The 10,980-nt window shown below is 37.1% G+C and overlaps 1 protein-coding gene across 3 annotated transcripts; it reads left to right on the top strand.

The window, feature by feature from the left end:
* The first annotated feature begins 205 nt into the window (after nucleotides 1-205).
* On the top strand, nucleotides 206-3,443 carry LOC307145927 (CD48 antigen-like). Of its 3 annotated transcripts, XM_079849566.1 has the most exons (5): nucleotides 206-343; nucleotides 669-986; nucleotides 1,184-1,243; nucleotides 1,457-1,715; nucleotides 2,843-3,443. In XM_079849566.1, the coding sequence occupies exons 1-4, from the start codon at nucleotides 280-282 to the stop codon at nucleotides 1,711-1,713; spliced, it is 699 nt and encodes a 232-aa protein (XP_079705692.1). In that variant the 5' UTR covers nucleotides 206-279; the 3' UTR covers nucleotides 1,714-1,715; nucleotides 2,843-3,443. The 3 variants fall into 3 exon arrangements, 2 of the variants coding, with proteins under 2 accessions (XP_079705692.1, XP_079705693.1); XM_079849567.1 differs by lacking the exon at nucleotides 1,184-1,243; XR_013819022.1 differs by lacking the exons at nucleotides 206-343; nucleotides 669-986; nucleotides 1,184-1,243; nucleotides 1,457-1,715 and adding an exon at nucleotides 2,701-2,731 and having other exon boundaries at nucleotides 2,843-3,130.
* The last annotated feature ends 7,537 nt before the right edge of the window (nucleotides 3,444-10,980 follow it).

A 10,980-nucleotide genomic window follows, 5' to 3' on the forward strand; every position in this document is an offset into this window, starting at 1 on the left:
TCACACATAATGGAATTTAGAACCGTTTCAGATGGTTAAATTTGTCCCTTCAGACGACTCAACCTACCCCTGTCCTGAGGCTTCAAAGAACAATGATTGTGATTTATTAATTATTAGTTTTTATTTAAAGCCTCTTTTGATGCCATCTAGTGCCATCTTGTATACCTGATTTCATGGTCAGTGTCATTTCCTGATAAAAGTAATTGAGGCACAGACGATCTTCACTAAATGCTCACCCTGAGTTGAGCTCCAGGTGCATAACAGAGAGAACATGCAAATATGATGCCTCTTAAAACATTCTCCAGCATGTGGGCTTACACTGTGTTTTTCATCTGCATGAAAGGTAAGCTATTTAAAAGCTGATGTTTTCTGTTTGTTTACAAGCAGACTACTGTTTTAGTGGTTGTGGTCATTGGTTTGTCTGCATGCTGTCAATCTGAAACCCTGGTTCTGTCATGCAAACTAAATTTGTACAAAAAAATGCATCCCGTTAAATGTCTAACATACTTGATAGTTGCTTAATAGTTATTTAAACCTGAATACTACATGGTTGATAACACAGATGTCCCAGGTGTTGTACCAGCTCTTGTCTAATTGTCGTTGATGTCTGTTTGTTTTGTTGTGTGGGTTTTTTTTCTAGCTTTTTATGTAACTAATTTTTGTTTTAGATCTAGTGAATGGCAAGTGGGATGAGCTAAAGATTGTGATAAATGGAAAAGTCACTCTGCAAACAGGAGCTACTCAGCTACCGAGAGATGCTGAAGTGATGTGGCTGTTTGACAGTGGCAACCAAACTACCCGTATAACACAGCTGTTTCAAGGAACAGTTTTCACCCATTATGAACCGAGACTCATCAACAGACTGCAGCTGGACAGAGAAACTGGATCACTGACTATCTGGAACATCAGCACCAGTGAATCTGGATCTTATGAAGTCACCATCACTAAATTAATGTCTTGGAAGATGTTTAAAGTTGATGTTTATGGTAAGATTTAGTTGCAGCCAATACAATTATTTTTGTGATAACTATTTATAATGATTTCTCTCTCTCTCTCTCTCTCTCTCTCTCTCTCTCTCTCTCTCTCTCTCTCTCTCTCTCTCTCTCTCTCTCTCTCTCTCTCTCTCTCTGTGTGTGTGTGTGTGTGTGTGTGTGTGTGTGTGTGTGTGTGTGTGTGTGTAAAGAACCAGTTTCTGTTCCTGCCATCAGGATTGGCTCACTGATGAGTATAAACCAATCACAAGGTAAGTCTTTTTCTCTTACCCAGTAGTGACTTACAAGATTAGTAGCGATAGTAACATTAACTGTACATCTGTGTCACACAAGACACCAATAAATTGCCAGCTATATGGGCTCATGAAACAGCAGTTTGATTTTAAAAACGAGTCAAAAATGCTTAAAAACTGTCTTGACTTTAAAATGTTCAAGAGTAACCTTATGATCTGATGTATTACCAGGTGCATTGATGCAATCACAGGTGATGGAAGACCCAAACCAAGAACTCTGTTCTGTGCTTTGTTCTGTAAAAAATGAACGAGATGTGTCCATCTCCTGGTATAAAGGGGGTGAAATGGTGAACCAGACCAGCAATCCTGATCTCAGCATTAACCTGAGTTTACCATTAGAGATACATTATAATGATCCGGAGACCTACAGCTGCACGGCCGCCAATCCAGTGAGCAATAAAACCGTTCATCTTAAAGGGGTCATATAATGGTACATGCACTTTTACAAGTTGATTGCACTGAAATGTCTGTTGGCAGTGCCTGTACACAACCATCCTATCATGATTAAAATCCATCCAGTGGTTTTGTTTTAATCTCCATATATGTTTGACCATCTATGAAATCAAGCCGTTCGATATTGTGACGTCATAAGATCGTACGCCCCTCCCGCGATTGTGATTGACAGCCGTGTTTCAACACAAGACCCGCCCTGAGCAAGCTGTGACAGCCGTCGTCATAGTAGTCCGCAATTGTTGATATGCTGGAGTAGAATGGCGTCTAAGCGATTGTGGTGTTCTGTTCTTAGATGTAATAAGGAACACAGCAGTCATTTGGATGTTCCTAAATCTGAGCCGTTGAAGATGCAGTGGCTGAGTTTTGTTTTTGAAGCGATATGCCCAAAGGATTGACGCGGGGATTCCCTCACGGGGATTCCCCACGATCGTCCATGCTTTCATGTTTACGCGAATCATTTCACACCAGACAGCTTTACAAACGAGAAAAAACGGATCGGTACCAACGTGTTACTGCTGAACCTCCAGAAGATGTGAGTGTAATGTTTTATTAACCTTTATATTAGTATTTATATTAATCTTTGCGAAATTTGCTAACCTTGCTGCAGGCTTCACAATGAATGCGTCTAAGGTTTACACTCAGGGTACATTACTGCATGTTTTCTATGTACGACGTTCTCAATATAATTCATAATCACACGTTTATAACGAATAACACGTGGTTATTGTGTTAGATACGGTGTACCCACAGAACAGAGGGGCGGGGTGAGCAAAGCTCATTATCATTTAAAGACACATGCACTGAAACGGCGTGCTGAAAACAGAGCTGTTTTTGACCAGGTAAAATTAGTGTTTTCTTACAATACTAATGAGAATTTTTAATTAAAGTATATTACAAACTTTTAATTTAGACCCTAAAGAATCATATTAGCTTGTACAAAAATGGCATTATATGACCCCTTTAACATGAAAAAGATCTGCCCACAACATGAAGGTGCAAAATGTCACGTCTCTTCCTGCCACAATGATCTCTGTGCAGCTTACATGTCTCTAAATAGATGATGCCAGTTGTTGACTTCATGCCTGTCACTTTCTTCTTTATCAGATTGTCCGGAGCATTGTGGTCCCACTGAGGTTCTGATCCGACTGGTTCTGTCTGGTTTGGTGGGAATTGGCACTGTTTCCTTTCTGGTTGAGCATGTGATGTTCCGCTCAGGTCGAGGAAGAGCTCCATCTGTGTGCTAAAGATACTGCCATGGTAGTTTCTAAGGTTAGACAGCGCCAAACGAAATTACTAAAATTCTGATGGTTTTCAAAAACTCCAAACTATACTGTAAATCTAGAGTGCTGACGGGATGATGTATTTTGTTGGCCAAAACCCAGAAACAAGTTTGTACTTTGTTTTTCTGTTCAGAAGAGGTGTAATATTTTAAGGAAAAGTTTATTTTTTTGTTCTGCCTTTCTGACAACCCACATTCAAAGAGCTCAGATGTTCTAGAACGCATCTTCATCTTCTGAGATTTCAATGAAAAGGAAGTGTTGTTGATGATCCACATTCAGTGGAACAGGAAGTGGTCTAGTGGCATGTTTTCTGAGGTATGAGCTTTATGTTGCCATCTAAGGGCCCAGCAAACTTAACATGAAGTGCCATTGTCTGTTGTTATTAATAAAATAAAGTGCCATTTTAAATATTTCTTTCAAAGCAACAAATTCAACAAAACAGAACTATGGGCTATCTTCCAGTCATCCACACCAGTTTACTTGTTTGCTCCTTAAAAAAGGGGCTGAATTCAGAATAACTTACCAATTATGCTACATATTGTAAATGAAGTCAGAGACACCATGTCTCTCAATTGAGAGTCTCAGGCTGCATTTATGCCCCTCCCTTGCTAACTTCCCTCTGTCTCGTCATTGCTTAGGTTGCACGAATTCCCACTACTGGCGAAACCCTTGAAATATGTTTAAATGGATCATTGAACATGGAACATAAGCCTGTGATCACTTAAAATAAATGCAGGTAAATTAAGTCTGAGCTCTGCAAGTTGCTAACCTGGAAATCCAGACCTAAATCTGAAAGATTAATGGTCTGGCATCGACTAATGAAAATCGGCCAGCTCGAGTGGCGGCACCAAGCATGCATTTGAAAATCTCACTACACGCAATTGGATAATATTACGACCAATCACAACAAGCCCCATACGCTTAGCTACCAGCGGAGCTAACTGGTAGATAAGACTCTTACCGTATCCGGTCGACAAAACAGCAAAAACGCCCTTCTTGCAAAGGAACGATTCGAGCGCCGTCTTCTGTTCCTCTTTTAGATAAAAAGCCAAGTCTAACTCGTTCATTGTAGCGGCCAAAGCCGTTTCAAACAACTGGTGTTCACCCATAGCCATCTTGCAATGCTTACTAATGACTTCGACGTCACAGCGCTGTCGTCATCTCGCCTCTGCCCCGCCTATATCAGATAACCCGATGTGATTGGTGCAGCTCGGATACAAGGGCATATTTAATGAGCATCATTACTCGACGCCAGAGCAACTCACTGAGCAAACTCAACTTGTGCTCTCGCGAGAACTTTTCCAGTGTAGCAAGTTGCTGCTGTGACGTCACAATCGCAGACTCGCTCCTTTGTCAAAATTGAGGGGTTGAGGGTCTGTCTAAATAAACTTCCCTCGCCAACTTGATGAAGATGAACACACTTCAAAAGGCCAGCAAGGATTTCCCCAAGGGAACTACTTAGGGAAGTTCATGAGTGTATGTCTTAAAGTGGAGTAAAATGCAGCCTCAGTTGGCGCTCCCAATGACTGCCCATGGTCCGCTCTCCAACTGTTAAGATCTAATCTGATTGGCTGGTTGTAAGAAACTTCCATTAGTAAGGGCACACAGGTGTTTTTAACACCCTGGGGCCCAGATTCACAGACAGGCCTTAGATTAAGCCAGGAGATGGCCTTAGTTAATTTAAGTCACTTTTTTTTAAACGTGCCTTTGAAAAAAAAAATTCCTTGTCTGCATCTTCATAAAAACAATGGCACTGATATTTTAAGATAAGTCAGTGCAACTTACTTTCATTTAAGACATGCATTTTAGTCTGGGACTGGGCCTAATTCTTGTCTGTGAAACCGACATCTGGACCATCAGAATGCCAGAACGCAAACTAAACCAAATCCGATTGTTTAAACCGAACTGGCAGTGAGTGCTTTTCAGGATGAAACAGGAGGTTAGTGAAATCAAACATATTCAGTTTGAGGTGCTTTTTTCTGAAAAGAAAACTAATAATTACACAAGAAGGCCCATAATTAGGCTGTATATGTTTATTTAGTGAAGCAGTGAAAATAATAAATAATATATACAGAATAAAAAAAAAAGTGCACAAGTTGATTTAAAATTAAAACAGGAAAGAAATAAAACTTTTATGGTAATGACCTTCATATCCTAATCCTTCAAGTTACTGTAAACATGAAAAACAGTTTTATTCACATTTGTTAGAATTGAGTTGAGTAAAACCGTTTCTCCTGCGAAACCACCAAGTCAGTCCTTTTCGAACTTCAATGTTGGAGTCCCATTCCTTCAGTTTCTTTGCATCTCAAGTGTTTGAGTTGGATTCAACTTAGAACAATTCAAACAATGTCTTATCGATTTTCATAAATGTTTGTGTGTATTTGAACTGACTGTATATTTCAATTATTAAACTATTCTAACGATACAGAAGCGCTCAAAATTGTAGGATTGAAAATAATCCAAGATATTTTAAATGAACAAAGATATTTGCTTGACTGTTTTTCTACCCCCTCTTTCAGAGACAATGACCATTTGGAGTTCCTAAGGCACAGAGGGGCTGATAGTGATCTAGGCATGCAGGCCAAATGTTTGTACTTTGGGGGGTCGATGAATTGTCACACCTTTAGTACAGTGGTGGAAGTGTAATTATCTGATTGGTCAGTTTGAATGTCTCACAGTTGGGTTTTGGTCACATGGTCAAGGAAAGGATAAAATAAGATTGTAACTGTTGCTCTGTCTCTTTGAGGCTCTGGCTATTTTCTTCTCTGGGTCCCTTTCTTGGGGGCTCTTCTTTTCTTTGTCTCTCTCTATCTATCTCTCTCTCTATCTCTATCTCTCTCTCTCTCTCTCTCTCTCTCTCTCTCTCTCTCTCTCTCTCTCTCTCTCTCAGGTAACATTTTTCATATATGCTGGGTACAATTAATAATATAAGTTATCACCATCTCATACATATATTTTGTAACTATTTTAAGTGTAACCATAACATATTTTGTCATTAAACCTTTTCAATTGCAACTAATGTGCTAACTAGTTTTGATTTGATATTGACTTTGAAGTGCTACATATTGCAATACAATATTGTCACTATCTATAGCAACGCTCTCCCACAAATATTAAGCTATTGTAACTGCACTTATTTCCGTCGTTGGTATAAGTGGCAGTGGGTGGTTAAAGACTAGAAATGTGCAGTTTTCTACCATCTTGCCAATAACGTTTCTTTAGTCATTCGGCAGTTCTTGCAGCTTGAACCACTGCAGGAATTCCACCCTTACAAGATCATATTATATTACAACTGAACTGGGTTAAAGCACGAATGGTCCCAATCAGTTATTTTGAAATTGCAAAAAATACAGAAATTGCATTGCAAACAATATCATTATGTCCTTATTATGAGAGAGAGAATGTAATTTATGTAAATTTCTTCTTGATATACACAGTATTAACATGTTCAACTATTAAAAATTACAATCATAGCCTACTGTAGCTGAACTTCCTAAAAACCTTTACACCATTATCAGCTATCATGTATGGTATGGGAATCATGTACATATCCCACTGAAGATGCATTGGAATGCAAGTAAATTATATTTCACTCAGAATTCAGATACTATATGAAACACGTTTATGCCAGGTGTAAAAGACGTGAATACTCACTCCTGATGCTTTCTTCGTGAGAAAGCTTGCCAGTTCACAATACATAATTGACTTGTCCGTTCCTCCACTTCTGCACACAAATGATTTTATGCTGTAATTTTGTAATTTGTAAGACTTGTAATTACCATACTTAGTTTGAGAAGTTAAAACCATACATGTAATGAGAATAACGAACTACAAACTAGAAAGTGTGGCTTTTGAATTAAAATTATCTTATGCTTTGCCTATACTCCACTGTTATACCTCGATTTATAATTAGACTTCGTATTTACATTGCTGTGAAAGAGTTTTTCCTGATGAGAATTTCTGTATTGTGCATTTTTACACTGAATGTCATCAGATCTTTAACCAAAACCTATGAATGCAGCCTTCATAAAAAAATGTAAAAAAAGAACGAGATTCTGAAGTGCACGTTCGATGGTAGGGATGAGCGATATCACTTGTTTTAATTTTCCATCCGATATCAATACCAATACCGATATATCTAAATTAAGCTGAACTTTTTAATTATTCTTAGAATAAAATAGGCAATTAATACTCACTCAACATTATATTTCAAAGTCATGGGGTTTTTTTTACATTCAATAGGCCTTGATTGTGAATTATTAGACTATTTTTGTTTACACTGTCAGAAATAAAATGTACTAAAATTGTATTTTTAGCTTCTCACTGGGGTAGTAATCTCAAAGGTGCACTTCTCTACCCCTAAGGGTGCATTTTAGTAGCATATAAACAATATGCACCCTTTAAGGGTAGAGAACCTTTGAGTGTAACTTATGAAAAATAACCATGGAGTTGCATTAGTAAAATTGCAGTAACCATGTTTTTTTTAATATCTGAAACTAATATCAGATGAGTATCTGAAATTGGCCACAATTAAAAGGGTCATAAAAGGCCTCAGTAACAGATTTTAGTAGAAAATCAAATTAGGGCTAGTTTTAACTGCAGTGTGAATCTACTTTAGCCCTTGTGAACAAATTTATGCTATGAAAATGTAATTTCTGTTTGTTGTTTTTAATACCATAAGTGTTTTGAAAATGTTGTATGTTATTAATCCTACTTAACCTACTTAACAACAGAGCTAAAACTTTGAATTTGGGCACTCTTCTGGTTTTGATTATTGTTTGGCGATGTTCTGTATGATGATATTAAACATTGTTAAATTGATTCTTGGTCAAATGTCTGAAGGAACTTCTCTAGTCTGGGATTGTGAAGTTCAAGAACAAAACTGCCCTGAATAATGTGCAATAATGCACATGGTGTTTACCGTATCATAGCTGTTAATGAGAGGTAAAATAAAAACAGTTAAATTATTGTGATAATACTTACATTGCATATGTAACAGCCAACACCAAAAACAACACCACCAACAACACCACCAGCAATAGCTCCAATATGTTTGGATGCCCCGGGAGTGTCTGAAGTTGAGTTATTGAAGGGTGTTGCAGTACTGAACTTTGAGTTGGATATTTCTGGGCTGATGGTTGAGTGTAGTGGTTCTGTAAGGGTCACAAGAACAATACATTTATAAAACTGTAGGCTAACTTCTCTACTGCCCACATGAACCCCAAAACAAACATAAATTGGAAAGTGTCAAATGTTATTTAAAAAGTTTAGTCATACAGTAACATACTCACTCTTTGCATTAACATTATAACATTTCTTCTCTCCTGGTATGGGTTCTGCCCTGTAGCATTTGTTAGAGGTGACATTATTTAGAATTACACAGCCAAGCTTTATTGAAACATTAGGTGCCGTACTGTTGGTGGTGCAGTTCTTATTAGGGCCACAGATTTGAGCGATCAGACCGATCTTACTCTTTGTTTTGCAATCGATTTCATAGAAAATAGTCACTCCAGAAGTTGCATAGCGTAGTGTAGCATCGCCACCCTCGATTACAGACAACTCCTTACATTTCATGCAAGAACCTGCCAAAATAAATATTTGAACTGTAAGTTAACAACACAGATTAATTATTTGATTCACATTCTGATTTTACAATCATTTGCTGTAAATGATCAAAACACAGATTTGCAGTAAAACATTTAGGAGAACTGTGCCCAAGGATTCAATAAAATGAACATTTATTTTAGTCAATATTTACTCCGTTAATGTAAATACTTTGAAAAAAAATTCACTCAGAACTCCAAATGTTATTCTAAAGTAGGCAGAAACAAGACCGTTAGCAGAAATTAGACAAAAATCTGTTAGTTTGCCAATGCGCGGTTATCGGCCGATTTGGATCACCTAAAAACGGCAAATATCGTTCCAAAAATCAGCCATCATTCAACCAGCAGCTTTTTCAGATATTAGTAATTTATTAAGTTACTGAGATTATATTATAATAGTCTTTTTCTCATAAATAATATCTCATGAAATGTACAGAGCATGCTAAAAAGTTCATTAAACATGTAATTTCATCCCAAATGTGTGCTAAGTATTATCTACACTGTAGCATAGCTGCACGCTAGGCGGTTATTTTCACGTGGGCAATGATGGCTGCCATTTATACAGTTTGTGCTAGCGTCAGAATCAACCCGTCTCTTCACTTTGTTTGGCACTTCTGTTAACAAAATTGCCGGGAGCATATAACATCAGTCAATTATGATGTTTTGAAAGGTTTTACATGTCTAGACACACCAGGTGTTGGTTTTTCTCAGTCGCTGAAATGAGCCAGTTGAACAGCGCAGGCAAGATTCAACTTGAAAATCAAAATAATGAAAACAATATAAATCATGTCTTACCTGCGGCAAGTATGGTCATCAACATCAACACCACCACACACATCATGATCATTCATTAAAACACTTCGGTGTTATGCTTGAATTTTCTTCAACGTGCCAACTTTCCGTTTCCGTTATATTTCCCGCCAAATAAATTCCACCACGTCATCTTCTTCTTTGTTGGGGTTGGATTGTTGCATTACTGCCACCTGCGGTTCTACACTAAACTACACTCCATTTTTTTAAAAGTCTCTTGTCCAGTCAAGTCTTTTTGAGAAAATATAAACACCCTTACTGCCTGCTCATTCTAAAATACTTTTAATATTGTTCTCTAGCTGTCCTATTTCCTGTAATTGAATCATCATTGTCTTTCTTGAACGGAGTGAAGTTGAACGGTCTCAGACGTGTTGGATGTTTTCCCCGGATGTGAAGTGTTCAGTTTAGATTGCTATGTCCCATTCTTAGCTTGCTCCTTATTACTTGCTCTCTATAGATTCATATCTTTATTTCTTAAAATACCTACTCTGCTTTGTATTGAGGATAAATGTCTCCCTTTTACTGCATTATCCCACTGTTGTTGACATTTGTTTGTTTTTTCATATTTAGAAAATCCATTATCCAATTAGACATTTTTCCTCTAACACCCAACAAATGCATTTTGATTAGAAGTCCATAGCATATCATCGGCCTTTTCAACATCAAAATTACAGCCATCACTGTTTCTTTACCATCACATCTCTGTTGCTTGGGCTTTTCGTACTTCATCCTCAAGTCATATTATTGGATTCTGTAGTACAGTACTAGTACTTCTTCCTTTTCTAAATCCGTGTTGATATGTTGCTATCAAATTTATACTCTTCAGAAAGTACATTAATCTCTCATTTGTGACCCTGGACCACAAAACCAGTCACATGGATACATTTTTTTAAATTTAGACTTATATATTATCTGAAAGCTGAATAAATAAGCTTTATATTGATGTATGTTTTTTAGGATATAACAATATTTGGCCAAGATACAACTATTTGAAAATCTGGAATCTGAGGATGCAAAAAAATCGAAACATTGAGAAAATCGTCTTTAAAGTTGTCCGTTTATGTTCGCGATTGTGCTGCATTCACTCACAAAAATAAATGTTTTATATATTTACGGTAGGAAATTTACAAAATATCTTCATGGAACATGATCTTTACTTAATATCCTAATGATTTTTGGCATAAAAGAAAAATCTATAATTTTGACCCATACACAAATATACCCATGTGACTTATGACTGGTTTTGTGGTCCAGGGTCACACATATCCTACACTGTAAAAAATCCAACTTACATTTTGTATGACAAATTAAGTTTTTAAAGTTTATTCAACTATTTAACATGAAAAAAGGTGAGAAAAGTTGAGATAACTCAAACACGTAAGTTGAGAAAACTCAAAAATGTCCTGCAGCTGGTTGCCTTAAACTTTTAAGTTTTCTCAACTTTTTTTTTTTTTTTTACAGTGTACATTCTATTAATTTACAAATGTGTGATGTCAGGGCAATAGGTCTGTAATTTCCTGGCCTGCTGTTATTCTTTCCAGGCTTTATG

This window comes from Squalius cephalus (genome assembly GCF_949319135.1).
Source record: "Squalius cephalus genome assembly, chromosome: 18".
NCBI lineage: Eukaryota > Metazoa > Chordata > Actinopteri > Cypriniformes > Leuciscidae > Squalius > Squalius cephalus.